Genomic DNA, 18,234 nt, shown 5'->3' with positions numbered 1-18,234 from the left:
CGCGGCCGCGAGAAAATGATAGCTCAGCCGGCCATTGCTGGAGACGAGGCTGGCTTAGCACGGAAGCTCGGTCAAGAAGGCGTTGACTTGATAGTCACGGGGTCTAGATATGTGGCTACCTTCACGCGAGAGGCTACTCAGCTGTGGTCACAGGCCGCGGTCCCGGCGATCCAGTATGCAGCTGCTTCGGCACAAGAAGCGGCCGAGCTTGCCCTCCGGCATAGCATCGGGGTGGCGGACTCGATGGTTGCCGTTCTAGGATCACTCGCGAGAAACGCCTCTACACTTGGCATCCACATCATGAGCTGGTGGTATGGGCTTTCGGGGGCCGTAGTTAGTGCTATTATTTCGACGGCGGCAGCGATATTGAGTGATCCTGTCCGGGCTGCAGGTGGGGCGTACGAGGACTCTGATTCACGCAGTGGAGTGAAACCTTTCGAGAGCATGCTCACCGAGGCCGTTCGTTCTCTGGGAACCCTAGATCTATGGGGCCTCCTTTGGAGTTTGGGCGAGGTTGGTGGCAATCTTCTAGCACTTGTGGTTGTATGTATAACTGCGGTGTTATCTTCCGTGTATTCATGGTTCGGGCCGCTAGTAGCTGATCCTTTTCCTGCCGGGGCGCCGAGCGATACGCCTGACGTTCTAGAGTTGGCGATACTCTCTCTAGCAGGAGTCGCAGTGCTGGCCGTGCTTGCTGGCGTCCTGTCTCCCGCGTCCGGGTGGTTCAAGAGCATGCGTGAGATGGTTTCAAAAAATCTGCGCAACTTTAGAAGGCTGCGCAAAGGAAAGGAAAGAGCACACGGGAAGGAGAGTCTGGCCTCGCGGCCGCAGACCCGAAGTCCTCGGGCAGCGAACACTGGGAGCGGCTAGGCGGGCTTGCGCCCTTACGCCGCTCCGTAGCACCGACTTGAGTACAGCGTTCCTGCGGTCACCCCGGGGCTCGCCCGTGGGAGCCGTCTCATCAGACACCGGCCCTCTTTCTCACGCAGGTTAGGCGGGAGGGTACGCGTGCCACAGGATAGCTTTCGACCGTCAGCGGAGGGGGCCCGTGAATGGGTCGGAAGCTAGACAAACCAAAGAGACAAGATGGGCCGCTACCGAGCCGTGTACCTGTTTGCGAGCAAGGGAACGCGAGGAGTGGGTCAGGCAAATCAGTGACTCAAGACCATCTGTAACGATGTGGCAGACTGGTAGGTATCTGCCTATGACGACGACTCCTGTAACCACTAGGAAGATATCCGGCCCCGACTACTCCTCATACAACTACCATAGCAGGTAAGGCGGAGTGCATCCACGTGGAACAGCAGTCAGTCTGCAGTGTGGGCACCGGCGTGTTTATTCAAGGTGTACGGCTGCAGGTCGTACAGCGTGGCGAGAGAACATGGTGAACGAGTAGACCGCGGGAGAGCTTTACGAGCCTTTCATCCAGGTGACAGACTTGTAGCACTTTTATTCGGACAACTTCGAGGCTTCGCACTGGTGTTAGTGTCGACGCTTTTGGATAGTACTTCGTGCGCGCTCTCTTCCGAGAGGCATCGTCATTCGAAGTTGTGTTCGTCTTAGGGAACACTACGTCTGAATCCCTAATGTAATATGGAGAAAGAAGCTATCGTATCCCCCCAGTCCTGCACCCGACTATCTCCGGGGGCTTCGGGCAAACGACAGCGGAACATAGGCGCACCCGAGTTTTTGTGGGTTGCCAGGCCGGAAGTAGAATATACCCTGTATTTCGTTGTGAAGTCTTACACTCATGAAGTCGGCAACTCTTTCTTAGTAACGACGGTTTGTCATTCGATGTTCTCCCCTGGGGAACACGCTGAGAACTCCTTCGAAGTTTGTGTTTACGCCCTGCAACGGATGGAATTCGCACGGTACACACTAACCGGGCGGGACGCTTAGTAAACTGCCTTTTCTTCTTGGTGAACTTGGCAGGACAGGGGATTTTCCGTGTTCGTCATGACCAGGATTCCTACGCGTAACCCCGAGCTTCTTTGCGGGAAAAACTGGTGACGGGGGCTTCGTCTTTCCTGGTGCTGACTTCAACGGCCGGAATGCCTTCACTCCAGGCATGGCAGCGGAGACGTCCGCTGTTTTTCGCCGTAGCTCCGCCAGCTGCTGCAGCTGACGGGCAGCGACGGTTTTTTTTGCTGAATACACAGAAGACCGAGCAGCAGAGCCTCAGAGAGATTTGCACGATGCCAGATCGAGTAGCGCAAAATGCTTTCGCCTCTTCCCAAGGTGAGCACCAAGGGATAAAGGGGCCGGCCTCGCAGCCTCAGGTTGTGTATCTCTAGCAGCGGAGCACGTTAAAAACTGAGGACTCTAACTTCCTGCTGCTTTCGAACCAGTGAAGACGATGCGCGTATTTTGTCCTAAAAGCCAGTGAAGGCGGGTGTGCAGTATACCGAGCCTTAAGAGGGTTTCGCCGGTGCAACCAAGAAACTGTTGACAACTCTGCTTACTGGTATAGTGTCTCTAGCGTTCAACAAAAAGGGGGTGGCACGCGGGACTCAGCGATAAACCTCGTCATGTTGAATGCCCCCCACCTGAGCGTGTGGGCGTCCCTGCAGGTAAGCTCCGGAAAATGTGTTTACGTACGTCTGCTTTCACTCCACAAAGAAACCGATGACTCAGAAATGACTGTATGATGCCTCCGAAAGAGCGTTGCCTTTTCCCACAAAATGCGGTCCTTGCTATGCTTTTCTAATGCAGTGAGATTACAGGCGCATGTAAACTAGTCTTGAACACACCGATCGTCACGTAAAAACGACCTAAGGGTGAATCCTTGTGTGCGAACTCCTGTGGATCTGCTCTGGCTCAAACTGATCCTGAGTATCCAGCACACCGGGACGCAAGAATGGCACCCAGACACGATCAATCTGTTCTCAGGAAAAGTGCCTCCCGCTTCGTAATGTGTGCTTTACAGCTTCGCACGCAAGGTTTTGCCGGGAACAACAGATAACTAATTGAACGCATACCGACATACCCGCTGTAGGTCGATCTTTGACAGTCTTCACGGTTAAGTCTTCAACAGAGGATCGGGGGCTGTCACCACGTTTAGGAAGCACTCGAATTTCAACTTGTCCCGACTCTAAGGCGTCGACCTTACGCTCGGCTTCAGCGAGGTTTGCTTCCTTTGCTGCCGCTAGGGCTTTCAATATTCGTCTAACATCGTTCTCCAGACGATCCTGCGTGGCCCTACAAATGCCACCAGGCACAGCGACGCGGCCCTGCTCCGATGTGAAGGCCAACCTCCCTGGTGTGCGGTGCTCGAACAAGCGCGTGCTCTCGCATGTTCCGAAGTTGAGTGGGCTTAGTGCGAAGTGGGGTGCGCTGTCTAAAGTCCCGCTTCATTGCCCTAAGGAGACCATCAGCAAGTAAACATGCGGATGCGAAAGCTGAGGACTAACTACCGACACGCCATGGTCTCCCGGCAGACTGGTAGAATCTGGGCGGCTCTACCCTCTAGATCATACTATAGGAGAAACCGGGAAGCCTCGAATCCAGCGTGTTCCACCGACCTTCCGGGGCCCCAAACGCTAAACGCGGACCTCTGCTGAGCTTGTCCATACACACCGTCCGGCGCGGATCGGACGTTTGAGAATGCATCAGAGCAGAGACCCGGTCCCGTGGACAGTAGCCTATGCGGTCGCTAGCAAAGAAATACAGATCCATATCTTCATGATTTCCGTCCACACTAATTCTTCCCTACGCGACAGCAACGATCGCAGCCAGCCCACCACTGGAGGCGCAACTCGGCTACTCACGACAGGAACTGAGGATTGATGTATGAGTCTACCTGAGATAAGCCTCAGACTGAAGAGCTTACCGAGCTCTCTCAGCAGCTCGCCGACCAACTCCGTCAGGTCTACGAGTGAGGAAATCCACCGCGTTGAGCTCCCTCATGGCCTACAGCGTCACCTCAAGCAACAGAAATAGAGGGAACTTTTATCAGGCATTATGCAAAAAGAACACAGAGCTTCCCTCTCTCTCAGAGCGCAGCAGACCGATAATGACTCCTCGCTTAGAGAAAGAAGGGGACGACGAACGTCGAAGGCAGGCGAGACAATTTCGCTTACACACACTCCAGCCGATCGTGTCCACAAGGCCATACACGGAAGAATGAGCTCACACACAAGCTGCGCAAACTTCCTTTTGGTCTGTCCTCTGTTAACAGTGGCGCTGGCAACCCAAGACCCCACTCTCCCGGGACCGCTAGCAAGAAGTGATACAAACCGACATTGTTTCGACTTACCTTCGCAATAAGGGTGGTAACGTTTGCATCATCAGGGCCAGCAAGGGCACTGTCGTCGAGTACGCTGCAGAAGCATCCACCCATAAGCAAGAGGGGATATACAATGTCTCACTGCATCCCCGTCACGCCGTCTGCCTGTGGGCGGTCCGGATACGGTACCTCGCAGGGGGCAGATCGATTGACGGGCCTGACGGAAGTACTGCGTCCGCGCGACAAAGAAAGCAAAAATGGAGGTGGCGCAGGCAGACCGCGCGCCAGAGAAGACACACGCAGCGCTCAAGACGAACAGAGTGAAAGGAGAGTTTGCCAACACGACGAGAATACAGGATGGCCGGCATCACGATGAAAACACACGCAGGATCTCCTACGTCGCGGTGCCATGCTTCAATAGTCCGATACCTGGGCACGCCTTCGCTGCACGATGTCACGCTACTGATATCCAGACACATTCGAAATGCGTTTACGCTGACTCCGGCACTTCGCGGAGATACGGTACTACGTGAGGTTACATATTATCACGAACGCAGTGCTAATGACTAGCGTGGCACACGTAACCACTGTCCAGAGACAAATGGTAAATGCCTTGGTGCACCCGTAGTCCGCAACGCGCATGGCGAGTGTCAGAGAAGCAAGCCTCCTCTGGTTGTTCGTCCCTGCTAGCTCGTCCTCCTTGGCTTCTCCGGTGGTCCGACGGTGACAGTGAGAAATACGACGATGCCGTGACACCGCGAACACTGCTGCTTGTATGCAAAAGTACAGCAACCCGATAGCGATGAAGCCGCTTCGATGGATCCAGTCCACTGTCCCTGCGCATGCCACGCGAGCTGGCCCACTACCAGTCCGCTCGGCCGGCCGCCGTGCTACCGACGTGAGCGCTGCGTCAGTTCGTGACACAGAGAAGCTGAAAAACGCGAATCAAGCCCGGCTGGACTCCAGCGAGCCTCTTGACGTTTTGACGGACAAAGGTCCTTTTGAACACGGTTAAGAAACTGGGTGATCCCGCACTAGCAAACGAGGAAGTGGTCCTGAACAGAGGACAGTGTGTAGAGCATTTCTTCTGGTCGATCAACAGATGAGCCTAACACCGGAGTACACTGCGCGACTGGAGAAAATAATCTGAAGTGCCACAGAACATGTGTGTATGTACAGCAAGCAGGCCGCGAGTTTCTTTCGAACAGTGGAAGGAGTGAGCCAGACTGTGCTCTCTCCTTTTGTCAACAAAAAGACTCGAATCACGACCACAGTCTGGTGAAAACCTAACTCACCTAGCGCCGTCGGGATGCCGGTGAGTCATGCTCTGCCTTCTGGAATGTCGTCGCTCTCTGTCACTGCCCGGTGTGCTTGCGGCCCTTGAGGTGTCCCTACTGTCCGACCTCTCTCGACGCCGTCTATATTCTGTCCGATCTTTTCCTTGTCCGTCTTCTCCCTGAGAGACCTCATCCTCCGGTCTTCCCTCCGCGCTGCTTCTTCTGGAAGACCTCTTGTGACGGCGGTGCCTGCTGTCCGCTCTCAGAGACGAATCTCTATCCTCAGCCCGTGAGCCGTCTCCTGCTTCTGCGGAGGAGCGCCGCTGTCCTGAACGGGAGTGTGATTTCCTACTCCGAGGCATGTGTGGAGGTTCTAGGCTCCCCCCCCTCTCCTCCTGTTTTTGGTCTTTTCTCTTCTCCCTTTGTCGCGGCTCTCTTGCACATTCTCCATCCGGAGAGCTGGACTGTCTCTTACTCTCATCTCGAGAATCGTGCTTGTCTTCCAGCCTTGTCTCTTCTTGAGAGGTCTCTCCTTTTGACGTAGATCTGGAAAACACTTTTTTCTCTCGAGGCGGCATGAGTCCGTTCTCCTCCCCCTGTGAACTTCTCCTTAGCGGTTTCTCTTCCTCAGGCGCCGAAGTCGAGACTTGAGAGGCCCGTCTCCCGCTTCTCCTAGATTTCTCCTTCCTATCTTTCTTAGGAGAGTCTGCACGACGGGTTCCTGCCTGGAGCCGTTCTCTGCTCTTATCCAAGTGATCCAGTCCATCCCCGTCCCCGGCCCTCTCCGTTTCTCCTCCATCCTTCTTGTCTTCTCCGCGTCCCGGAGGGGAAGGCCTCTCATCAATCGACTCTTCTCCTTCCTTGCTGAGTCTCTTCGCTTCATCCCTGGACGCTCTCCGACGAGGTGTGTCGCTTCCGTCCACGATTGAGCCTCTTTTATCAAGCCCCTTTCGAGTCTCCCCTCTTTCATCATTTCCTCTTCCACCCTTCTCTCCTCCTCGCCCTGACCCTCTTCCCCGGTCGTCTCTCGCTGTCCGGGGTGATCGATTGCTCTGGTCGCTAAGGTGTCCCGGCACCGACCGCCGCCGGTGTCTCCGTTTTACCGACTGCAGCACGAAAAACATGAGAAAGAGAAACGTCGCCCAAAGGTACAGTCTGGAAAGAGACCACGAGATGAAGGCGCGCCGAGCGACAGCCCTATCTACACGCGTAAAATCAGGCACTGCTACAGTCGGCAAAACAAGGGCCGGTCCACCTGTTAGGTACAGGCGCCGCCAAGCTCCCACGAGCACCGAAAGCATACTAGCGAAGCCATGATGGGTTGTGAGAGCAAAAACTGAAACCTGAGAGCTCACTATGCAGTTTCGATTTCAACACAGGTTCCGTTCTAGGAGGCCACGACACTGTATCGCGGACGTACACGGCGCAGGAAACAGGTAGAAAGAAACTTGACGCCCCCTTTTGATGTTTGACGATGACAGCTACTGCTTTGAGACGCTTGCCTGCGGCAAAGACTCTCAACGCCAAGTAAACGCCATACTTTTCCTATTTCTTCTCACTGTTCACAAACTCATTATCTAACTAAACTATGAGTGCCTCGGAGTGGGCATAGACAACTTCAGTGCGGGCAAGCGAACGAGCGGACAGCCAAAGGAGTGCTTGCTTCCGAGGCGCATAGACGATTGTATTGGAGAAACAACCGCTTGCCCGGAGCACCTTAGTCATTCGTCTACCAGACTGCTTGTAACTTCCGCGAGTACGCTCCAGCCGGATAGCAGGCTTACGCCGCGACTCTTTGGCGAGCCATCTTCACTCAAATCCCCTTTTCGGCGCCTGCCAGGCAATAACAAGATGAGCCACAGATAAAGCCTTTGCACGGTAAGCACAGCTGTCCAGCCGGAAGTGACTGACGAGGCCCGAAGGAGGCTGGGCCTGTCTGGAACACCGGCTGCCCTGGCTAAATGCTTGCGCAGACGTGTCGACTCGGAATGACAGCACTGGCTGCGGACTGAAGATGATCAGTTAGTTTTTCCCCCTTGCGATGCTATATGGTGTGGTCAAAACACTTCCACCAACATCAGCAATGTCTGCATACCCATCCAGTGCTGTTGAGGAACATCTACTCTGAAAACAGAGGACACCCGGCACAGAAACATTCACAGTTACTGTCTGTGTTGAGTCTCACTAGAGAATAGACTAACGCATACCTTCTTGGAAAGAGGACGAATGAACAACACCAGTGCTAAAATCCGTACAAGCGCCAGCAATAGAAACTCCCTAGGTAGCCGCCGCACAAGGTGAGGTACTCCGGTGGCTGTTGCCACAGAGGGTGTCTTTTGTCCTTCTCTCTGCTGTGTATTCTTTTCACCAGATAAACAGCAGCGGCTTCAAAACAGCAGCTACAGAGAGGTATTCCACAGCTACTCTAGGGGGGCCCCAGCTCCCTCGAACTGCGCTGAGACGCTGCCGGCCTTTCTACTCAGCGGTCGGAGGCAATTGGGATCTGTCTTTCATTGAAGAAGCAAGGCGACTCCGGTACGTCCTTACACAGAAGACCGAGGCACTAGCGCGCGAGAAGAGCTGCGCTAGAACAGGACAGCATACCAATGACTCTTGGGTGCTGAGCTCCAGACGCTTTCTCCCCGATCTGCGGAAAGTATCTCAAACGATGAAACATTGGGCGACAGCGCCCGGCATGTGCATTTGTGAAGGTGATGGAAGGTGAAAAGCTTGAATTTCCTGAAACCTCTTACATAGAGATCGGAGTTCCTCTGATCGTCTCTTCTGGCACTTCTCGAGGGACAAATTCCCCTTTTAACTGTCTCACAAGGCCTCGTTCTTTCAACGCCATCACCGACCCCCGTTGCGAGCCATGGCCTCGAACTCCTGTAGTCGCGGCCTCGGCCTCGACTGCTCTGAGAAGCTCCTTAACGTGCTTCTGGAGCGCTAGAGTTTCACGATCGGCTTCTGAGTTTTCATTAGATGCCGGGTGACGCTCCGGAGACGGGGACGCAGTCTCCCCGCCGTCGTTCTCCTGGGGTGGCCTTATTTCGTCTTCTTCCTTGCCTTCGTCCTCCCCCGGACTGCTGTCTTCCGGTCTTTTTTCCCGAGACACCTCTGCTATCTGCTGCTTGCTGTCCTCTCCTTGCTGCCCTTCTGCGGCTGCAGCAGCGGGGGTCTCTCGCTCTTTCAGTTTTTCGCTCCTTCGGTGGGTGGTTCGAACATTCGAGTGACCATCGGCGTCTTTCTCCGATGGCCTACCGTCTGCGGAAGAGTGGACATCGCGTATCCTCGCGGAAGACGCTTCTTCAGACGCGTTCTGCCCCTTCCGGTCACTGCCCCGCTCTGTCCCCGACGTTCGCCGGTGTTCTTTGTGCACCTGTGGCGCGCGTTCTGCAACGTCGTCCTCATCATTTACTTGAGGCTCCCCCTGACCGCCTACGTCTTCTGCAGGAGCGCCCCGTCCTCTCACTTTCGCTTCCTTTCGTCCACTGGAATGCTCACCTTCCGCCTCTTCTACCTCTCCTGTTCGACGGCTACGCTCGCGAGCTGTTTCCCGCCCCTGGGAGGCGCTCTGGCGTGGTGTTTTCCCTTCTTCCTGCTTCCTGTGCTGACTCGCGTTGAGTGTCTTCTCAGGGTTGTCTGGCGTGTCAGAAGACCGCATGGTGGACACACGAAACCACGAGAGGACGGGTGCACTGGCGTAAACACGATGGGAAACACGTGCAACGGAAACTGGAGACTTCTCTTTTGAAGTAGATATTTTTCCGGGAGACAATCCAAGTCTTGGTCACCGCGCCAGAAGCTGTCAAGCCAAAGAGACTCTGCTGAAGACCGCTCTGTGGTTAACTCGGCTGCAGAGAGTCGATACTTGGCTGACGAGTTAACCATTTGCACGTCCTCGCCGCTCCGTTGACCGAGAGAGCCAGACTGCGTCGAAAATCCCCCAAACCAAGGATGAGACCGGCGCGAAAGTTGTCCTTCGTCGACAGTTTTTCACGACGCGACAACCGCAACACGCAGAAAAAGACTTTCGTCGCCCTGACTAACCAGCGCAAGAGAGAGTACAGGAAGGGAGGTCAATCCGAAACGTCTTTTCCTCTTCCGAGGCTCCTACAGGAAGAAGCCCTGCAAAGTACTGCTCCGCAACGTTCTCGACAAACCTATTCGGTTCTCTTCAGGGGCGCCGAGTCCAAAAAAGTAAAGAAGCCCTGAGGAGCCGTTCCACGCGCGAGCGTGGGTGCACGAAAAGTTAACGTGGAGCTGAACCACACGTAGCATGTATCGAAGTACGAGACGCGGTGACCAGCATACTTCCGCTTCGGTGCTATTTCCGTACTTGCCCACTTGTCCTCGCCGAATCGTGTGCGCGATGTGCTGGTATATGCACTGAATGGGTGCATACATACCACAAGCACAGAATTGAGTGAGGTTATAAGGGACGTCTGCAGAATACAAACAGATGTCAACAGCAAGCTCCAATAGTGAAGCACCGAGGGTAAGCAGGTGGGGGGATCGTTTCGGGGAAAGAACCCCCCGTTGGTCCGTCGCCCGTGCTGCCGTGGCGGGGCTGCCCGCCCAGAGTAAGGAGAGCACCTCATCCACGAAGCCTAGCAAAGGCAAGGGGAGGAGACCAAAACAGCGGCTTCCGTTACGAGACGGCAAGGGAATGATGGCTGAGATGAAAATGGTGCGCTGCAGCTTCAAGGGAGAGAGGCCTTTCTCGCCGCCGGTGACGAGCGACGACAGAACAAGGCCAGCCAGCGAGCGCTACTGAGACGAGCACCACGCACCGGATGAATAAACGCTATACGGGGAAAAGCGAATGCTCGACCCCTGGTGACGACTCCCACCAGGCCAGGGGAAGGGAGAAATAGCTGCTCGCTGCTCTCGTAGTCCCTCGGGATTGTGTCTGGCCCTCCTTGCCTTCTTGGGCCCGGAGCAGTGCGTACCCGTGACCCTGCAAAAGTGTGACAGTCAGGCAGCCTCGCAGGGCGACGTCTGGCCGATTCCCGACCGCGCCGGCATGGATCCGGTGTCGGCGTTGTCCCAACGGCCGAAACAAGAAGTCAATTTTGTGAATGGCTTATCCGGTGGGCAGATCGCCTCAGGGCTTCGCAAGCCCTCTGTCTCAGTCATCTTTGCACATGGGAGTTACAACTCCGCAACTTGTTTATGGCGTCGCATGCATGGAAGTGTATGCGGACGTACGCCTAAGAGCTAGTCTCTGAGTTGCGGTGTCCCAATTCCTCGCTTACTGACGCAGACAATTCGTGAATTCCTGGCGCATTTTTCTGCATGGCTCACGTGCTGCTGTGGCTCGAGGTCCTATGCACCGTACTTGCACCTTGTCTGAGAAGCTCCCGCCCCAAGGAGAGCAGTAGACTCAGTGGCCGGAGCCGGGGTCCCGATGCCTCTTGGCCGGCGCTGTGGTGTCCCTGCATTGCCCTGCTCCTTCTCGCAATAAAAGTGCGTGGTCATCTGCACTCGTCTTACCAGCACACTACTTTTTTTGTATAGCGGTTTTCCAGATGGCGTACGTCGCGGATCTTTCCTTCCTCTCGGACCCCGCCAGGCTTCTGGGAAGCCCGCCTGGCGGCCACCTGGCCATTGCTGATGAGAATGCGACAAGGAGTGACCTCGAGAATATGTTGGAGAGTGGAAAGAGGCTTCAGTTCTCTTTGCCTCTTGTAAACGATGTAAGCAGCTGGGGTGCGTTTGTCAAAGAAGCTCCTTGTATCATTCTTCACCATGGGTGTCTCCATTTTCGTTGTCATCCGGAATTTCCCGTCCCTTGAGCCCACCTCCATTCATCACATTCGCAGGCAATGTGGCTAGGCGCGGAGACTGTACTTTGTCCCAGTTTCGGAAACTCTTTGCTCGGGGGAAGCTGGGTGAGGATTCCGAAGTATTTAAGGACGCGGACATAAAACTGCTGACTGACAGCTTCAAGTCGCCCTCGTTCTATGTAGAAGCTGGGTGCCACGGCGCCTCAGAGTATGGCTGCTGTGCCAGTTGAACTGCGCGGCAGGTGAGGTAGTCCTCTGCATCGGTACAGATTCTCCGGTTGTACCTGTAGGGACAGTCTCGCATGCCATGGTCTTCTGTTTTTCTCGGCATCGCGGTGCTCAGTTGTAGAGAGCTAAACTGTCGGCTTCTTCTGGTCGACTGGGCAAGCTAGCGCAGCTTGTCAGCGTCTTCTCTCCCCGTTGTCTCTGCAATCTGCGCAGCCGGCCGTTTTCGCCTCAGCTCTCTTCAAAACTCCTTCCGCCACACCCTCTATTGACTTCTCTGCTGCGCAAGGCTTCTGTCCTCCCTCAGCTTCCAGCCCAGCTATGGCTATGAAAAAGGGCACGACGACACTAGGATTTGTTTACAAGGTAATAAGAGGGAGTGTACATTTTTTCACATTGGGAGTCCGTCTGTCGATCACTGGGGGGAGGAATGCCTGTCATTCTTGTTACACTGACATGTACCCGTGAGAGATGAATACAACTGCATCAGCTCAGGTATGGTATTGATTTGACTGCTTAACCCAGGTCTGAGAGGGGAGGAACTTGATGGAATCCGGGTCACGGTTAGGCTGTTGCCACTTCTAAGATGGTGCCATGTGTGTGAAATTTATCAGTAACTGTCGAGCGTACTGGAGTGCCATTACCTCAAGCGGGGAGTTTCTCTTACTGCCCAGCTGGTAATACGTCGCCCGAGTTGGCGACAGCCTATTTTTTTGCCCGCGACGCATCCGTCCTGTCCTTCTCGTCCATCAGCAGACCCTTTAGATTGCCTCACCGTTTGTCTGTGTGATAGACCCGCATTGACAAGGGCGCACACAAGTAGGTGCGCGGGTCTTGTTTGGGAACTTCAGCTGTACTGCCGAGGCTTTCGTCTTCTCTCTCCGGGGGGGGGTTCCGCTGAGCATGGGGCTACTCACTGGACGTGGCAGGCTTTCACCGAACTGACGAACTTCCTGTAAACAAGTAGCCGAGACCAAAACTGTTGTGGATACACCACTTCACGACCTGCATCTGTATCAGTTTGTCTTGAGACACCGCAAATGAAACCGGGCATGACCAACTGAAGAAGGACAACCAGGCGCCGTGTTGTCATTTGTCCTGTCCGCCTTTGTCCGAGCCAACTCGAGGAGAGCGAATCGGACGTACCGCCCATAAACTCTGCTGCGTGTGAAAACTCGAATGACTCTTTAGATCTGTCACGCGGGAGAAGGAATTTTCCCTGTTTTCGCGTCATCTGCTTCTCTGTACTGCTTGACGGTGAGAGAAGTGGACACTCCAAGGCAGTGAGAAGGGTGGTTCTGTACATGACCCTGACGGCTTGTTGCGTGCTTCAACAGCCGTTCTGTTGTTTCGTGCCTGCGCTTGTGCTCCCAACAGGGAGGAGTTATCCTTGCTGTGGATAGCAGAGCGTCAATGGGAACATACATAAGCAGTCAGACTGTGATGAAAGTCATCGAGATTTCGGATATCATTCTAGGTGAGCCCCTGGGTGCTTGGCATGGTATCTCAGACAGACTCAGATGTCTGGTCACCACGCTTACTCTTGCGATGAAAGCAGTACTTGACGTAACGGAGAAAAGTCACATCTGAGAGCACTTTCAATGCAAGTCACAGCCTGGCAGCACACTCCAAGAAGCATTCCGGATTTTTTCGGAAGCCGTACTGTTGACATCTTACTTGCAGGGACGATGGCTGGAGGGGCGGCGGACTGCAGCTACTGGGAGCGACACATGTGGTTGCTGTGCAAGCTCTTTGAACTGCGTAACGGCGTAAGTGGAAGCACAGCTTTTGTCGCTGAATGGATGAGGGGGGTGCGCAGTGACTCTCTTCGAGACTGTCATGTGCACATGGGCTTTGATGAGTTTCGACGATGGATTTGGGGCGCCGACTGCCGGCTGGGGAACCTCGAGCCATTTCCGACGCATCTCTCGGGCAGCGGCAGACCTATCTCGTCGAATGAAGAACTTAGTCGGTTCTTCCTCAATCGTGTACACGACCCGGCGTAGCGAAAAGCTGGATCACTTACATATCTGTACAGAGACGCAGTACCATTCGCCTTCGAAGGTGCTAGTACAGTAGTATGTGAAGAGCCTCATTCCCGCCTTTCACGATGGTTGACTTCAAGCTCGTGCTTCATATCGGCTCGAGAACAAGTCGTAGCTGAGGTTTCGTCAAAGTTGTTCGCGCGGGACACTTTTCTTCATGTATGCTGTTGGTTCTGAGCAGTGGCAGTGAAGAGGCAGCTGAATCAAAACCTAGCTTCGGAAACTCGGGGTTGTTTCACTCACAAGTACTTTAAATTATGCGTGTGTGGTTTGTTCCACGCGACTGGTGCCACACACACTTAAGTGTACAGAATCACAGGGGGGGAAGGCGCACCGCGGATGTGTTTTATTTGTTGGTTCAGGAACCCATACCGGTTGCCGCAGCGTCGAACATGTTGGCCAACATTTTCTTCCACTGGAGAGGTTACGGTCTCTGTTGTGGTACGAATACAGTTAGCTGCGGCTGTGAAACACGGGGAGGGGACTCTGTGTATCAGGGGGCTGGCATTACACAAGGCAGTTTTCCTTTTTGGATGTATGTCTTAGGAAAAGAGCAAAGAGAAAACCCGACCTCCGAAGGTTTTATTCTGCGGGGAAATAGCTCATCTTGTGTGTGTCTGAGTACACGCTGATGTGCTTCTGCGGAAGGGTGCGAGTCTTCTCTGTGTCAAGGGTAGTGTATCAACGCCAGTGCACGGGTCCACCTTTGACTCAGCGGGTCATACCAGCGTGCTGCGCATGTTCTAGTGCCCATGGCTGTCTCCGCCGTGTTCGCCAGTTCTTCTGCTGAAGTCTTCAGTGTCTGTGGCTGGATCTGCCCACCGCCTCTCGGCTGGCGTGTTGCACACAGGCACCATGATCGCGGGGTGGAACGCAAAGGAAGAACAGCCAGAGCTGTACTTCGTTGATGATAAAGCAACCAGGTCAGCTTCGACTGCACGTTAGCTGACCGGGCACGCGGGCTGATTTAGCACGTCATTCACTAACGGTTTGTCCCTCGCAAACTGTCACGCTTTGCTCAGAGTCAGGCGTAGAGCGCTTCCTTTTCGACAATCTTCCTTCTATACGCTGAAGCCGAGTAGTAGCGAGAAACCTTGCTGGGCGGAGGGGGTGCTATAGAGACGAGACAGTGTTTTTTCCTGCAGGAGCGGGGGCTCCTGAAACAAAGATTGTGCCAAGAAAAGTGTACTGGGAAAGGCGCAGGGGGTTGCGTTGATGGCGTAAGATGAACCGGCAAGAGTAGAATTACAGCTTCTTTTCAGCGAAGCTCGCGCTTTGCATGCTTTCGTACCTTGTTTTGTCAGTCTCGTGTACAGTCCCAGCGTTCAACCAGTTTCTGTCGGGGCATTCTTTTTTTCGCGGTGGACCCAGATTTAGCCGAAGCATCTTTCAAAGCGAGGTTTCGGAGTACATGTGTAAAAGGGCACGGTTGTACACTCGTGTTTGCGGCGTGCTTATTTGACTTCAAACCGTGCGGGAGATTGCGGGTGTGCTCCTCATCACTCGTCGGGAGAAAGGCTGGACGAGCATATAGGACCCGTGGACGGGGAAAGGAACCGTGGGATGTGGCCCGCATTCGAATGCTGTTTGGTTTAGGCACTCACTTTCGCGGAAGAAATGGGTGCTAGCGAGGACGGTCCACTCTTGGTAGGTACCTGTGAATGCAAGTGGATACGTACGACACATCAACGCGCAACAACCGTGTCTGCTGCGGATGTGTTCCAGACTGAAAGGTGACTTGTTTTCTTGCGGAAGCGGTAGCACCTACGCTTATGGTGTTCTTGACAATGAATACAAATGGTAAGCGCACATCTTTGCTTTCGCAAAGGTGTCGCTTTTCCGTCGGCGCCCGATGGAAGACACGGAGAGTGTCCTGCGTAGTACCCGTGGTCAGGAGAACAAGATGAGTTTCTCTGTATTTCGACTGGTCTGAGAGCGCTGTGAGTGGCACCCAGTGTCAGTGTCCATGCGAACGGACAATGCGTTGGTGAGATGCTGGGACAGTCGTGGGTGCATCTCTCTACCGACGGGTCAGAACCGCAGACTTGAGCTGCTACAAAAAAAAGGGCAAGCTTAGCGTCCTTGTCTGTGACCGCAACAGGCAACAGTGAGTCTGGCGTGCTGCTTCCTCCTCACGGGTCCGGGAGCACTAAAGTGTGAAATGCAAGTCACATAGTGAACTTTCATTGTTATCGCGATGTGCCCTGTGGCAAGCAACGAGACGAAAGGCAACGGTCACATCTCGAGATGTTAACGGATGCTTCCTAGTGTGGTGTTGGTCTAAATGGCAGTGACCGCTGGTGCGTGGGTCCTCTCTTGGGGAGTGATCACGAGCTGCGATGTGAGAATAACCGACACCTGCACCATGGTCTCTGTCACCATTGGGGAGGCACAGGGCCTTGGGGCCATTGTAGCAACAGTTGGGCCTGTTTTGCTTCAGACTGTCTTTTGGGTGCCGGAAGCCCTTGTATTTTCCGGACGATACCGTGACTGTAGAAGCGTCTCATCCCTGGCTCTGGTTGCAGGAGATAAGAAGAAACTGTGGAAAGTCATTCGTTCGAGTGGATGCACAGCTGGGAGCTGAGCGCCTAAAGAGGGGTGACAAGGCAGCTAAGCCGGATTGTAGACTATTGTCGCTCGCTTGCTAGCTTTGCTCTCAATAAGAGATCTCTTCTCGACGAAAAACGACTCTCCCAGCACCTCCCTTCGCGGTCCGCCATTTTCGTCTTGTCTGCATGTGATACACGATGTGCGCGTGGGTCGTCGATCCCTTCGTTTGACGAGGGTGAAAGGCCCAGGCCTCGTACTCAAGATTATAGGCTCATGTTGCATTTACAGGGACATGACGGACGAGGAGGCTGTTGAACTCGGGAAAAGGGCGATTTACCAGGCAGCGCATCGGGATGGAGGTTCTGGCGGCGTTGTTCGAGGTAAGCGTGTCGCACCCGGCGTGGCAGTGAGTTCGTAGGAAAGTGACACTAAAAGAAAGTGGACCCGGAGGATACCGGAACAGAGCGCGCTTGTCGATAGATATACACATTGTGGATGAGTGTATAGTCAATCAACCACGTAACTTTAGCTTTCCGCTGAAATCTACCTGGTAGAAGAGGCTTAAAGGACTAGGCCTTGTATTTGTGTTAGTTTCCCTTCCAGTGGCTTTTCTCTGGAATGAACAACACAACGTGGACAGGGGAGTACAAAAAGTAAGACGAAGAAACGTTGTAGGGTAACGCCAGAGACATAAAACCTCCCTGGCGAAGCTTCGCGACAAGAGCACTAGGGGTCCACGTGTCTGTGGTGAAACGAAGCATGTTGCAAGGGAACTTGCGATGGAAGGCCGGTACTTCTAAGAAAGAACAACGTCAGCCGGGCTGAATTCTGTCTCTGACCAAGACACAACTCCTCGTCCAATCCACAGTGGCGCGCCCCCACGGGTGCCGCTGTTTTCCTTGAGCCGCCTTGCACGTCAGATACGGGGATTGTTGTTGTGCGAGAAAGAGAGGGTTTCGAGAGTGACTTCGTTTTGGATAGTGATCGCCTGTTTGGAAAAGTGTTGCCTGTACTGCTACTTTTTGTCCTCACTGCTGCAGTATTTCATATTTATCGTGGAGGCTGGAGGAAGGTTATTGCCGGCATGGATGTCAGCGAGCTGCACTACGAATATGCAGAGAAAAAGGGTAGGCACGCGCAGCCTGGCTGGGCAATAGCAGCTCGGTCCCCACATCTTGCGTCGCGCCACCCTAACGGCCGGGGAGCATCGCAGCTGACACACGAATGCGAATGAGCCTTTCCGGTCGATGTGACGCTGGTCGCAACGTAGTTTTCCCAGCTGGACGAGGACTTTTTTCTTCGGCGAAGCGTGAGCTTGGCACCTGCTGCAGCGCGGTAGGGCAGCTTGCAGGTACACAGGGGGCAGTACGCATGCGTGAAAGTGGGCATGGTCGCCCGAGCAGGCACTCTCTTCTGGTTCTGAAGGCTGCTGTCCAGCGATGATGTGGAATGGCCCGTTGTAGGAGAGTATTTGTCGGGTTCTGCTTTGGTCTGTTCTGTAGGTGTTCCCAGTTATGAGCTGTAGATGCAGCACTATTAGAGCGTCCTGCGTTCGATTCCTGTTCGGACCGGTTGGCCGCGATGGCGACATTTGGTTGTCAGCGCTAGTCCAGGCCTCTGAGTGCGCGGAGACAGAAGCTGTTGCCAGTGGCCACAGATCAAGATGAAAACCTTCTGCGGAGGACGCGTCGACCCTGGCTCTCTCGTTGCTGTCGTAGCGAAAGATGCCCGGGTGTTGAGACTGAAAAGATAAGAGTCGGTCAGCGCGTGAACTTGCAGTGTCGCAGTCGGAAAACAACGGGCGGAACGTATCAGTCAAGTTTCGATGATGTGTCATGGTCTACCATGATTGCAAAGGCCATCTCGGCTGAGACTTCTCTGACAAAAAAGCAAACGGTGATTCTAGAGACGCATGTGTGCGTGGGGAGTCGCTTCTCTCCTAGCCGAGAGAATCTCCGGCAATACTTTCGCTAGGCACTGAAGTAGTGCCGGCCAGAAGACAACACAAATTGCGGGTGCAAACATTCGCTGCCCTCCGGTAATCGAACTTCGAGTGGCGAGCTCGTACGATTTCCGGCGTCGGTCACATGAGAGCACTGCGCTCTGAACAGCGGGAACTGATA

At 54.2% G+C, this 18,234-nt stretch overlaps 2 protein-coding genes across 2 annotated transcripts; one reads left to right on the top strand and one right to left on the bottom strand.

Moving 5' to 3' along the window:
* Positions 1–701: 701 nt before the first annotated feature.
* On the bottom strand, positions 702–10,843 carry CSUI_003804 (uncharacterized protein). The gene is made up of 8 exons (XM_068063999.1): positions 8,256–10,843; positions 7,287–7,335; positions 5,521–6,608; positions 4,256–4,319; positions 3,830–3,909; positions 2,987–3,198; positions 1,747–2,147; positions 702–774 (listed from the first exon to the last, which is right to left on the bottom strand). The coding sequence occupies exons 1-7, from the start codon at positions 9,164–9,166 to the stop codon at positions 1,879–1,881; spliced, it is 2,673 nt and encodes an 890-aa protein (XP_067924034.1). The 5' UTR covers positions 9,167–10,843; the 3' UTR covers positions 702–774; positions 1,747–1,878.
* CSUI_003803 (proteasome subunit beta type) lies at positions 10,587–17,917 on the top strand. The gene is made up of 10 exons (XM_068063998.1): positions 10,587–11,201; positions 11,733–11,882; positions 12,894–12,993; positions 13,200–13,285; positions 13,924–14,002; positions 14,412–14,484; positions 15,287–15,361; positions 16,400–16,491; positions 17,152–17,238; positions 17,614–17,917. The coding sequence occupies exons 1-10, from the start codon at positions 11,034–11,036 to the stop codon at positions 17,634–17,636; spliced, it is 933 nt and encodes a 310-aa protein (XP_067924033.1). The 5' UTR covers positions 10,587–11,033; the 3' UTR covers positions 17,637–17,917.
* The last annotated feature ends 317 nt before the right edge of the window (positions 17,918–18,234 follow it).

The sequence above is a fragment of the Cystoisospora suis genome (genome assembly GCF_002600585.1).
Source record: "Cystoisospora suis strain Wien I chromosome Unknown contig_1716, whole genome shotgun sequence".
Taxonomy (NCBI): domain Eukaryota; phylum Apicomplexa; class Conoidasida; order Eucoccidiorida; family Sarcocystidae; genus Cystoisospora; species Cystoisospora suis.
Note: the sequence above shows the minus strand (reverse complement) of the source record. Positions and strands in the feature narration are given on the sequence as shown.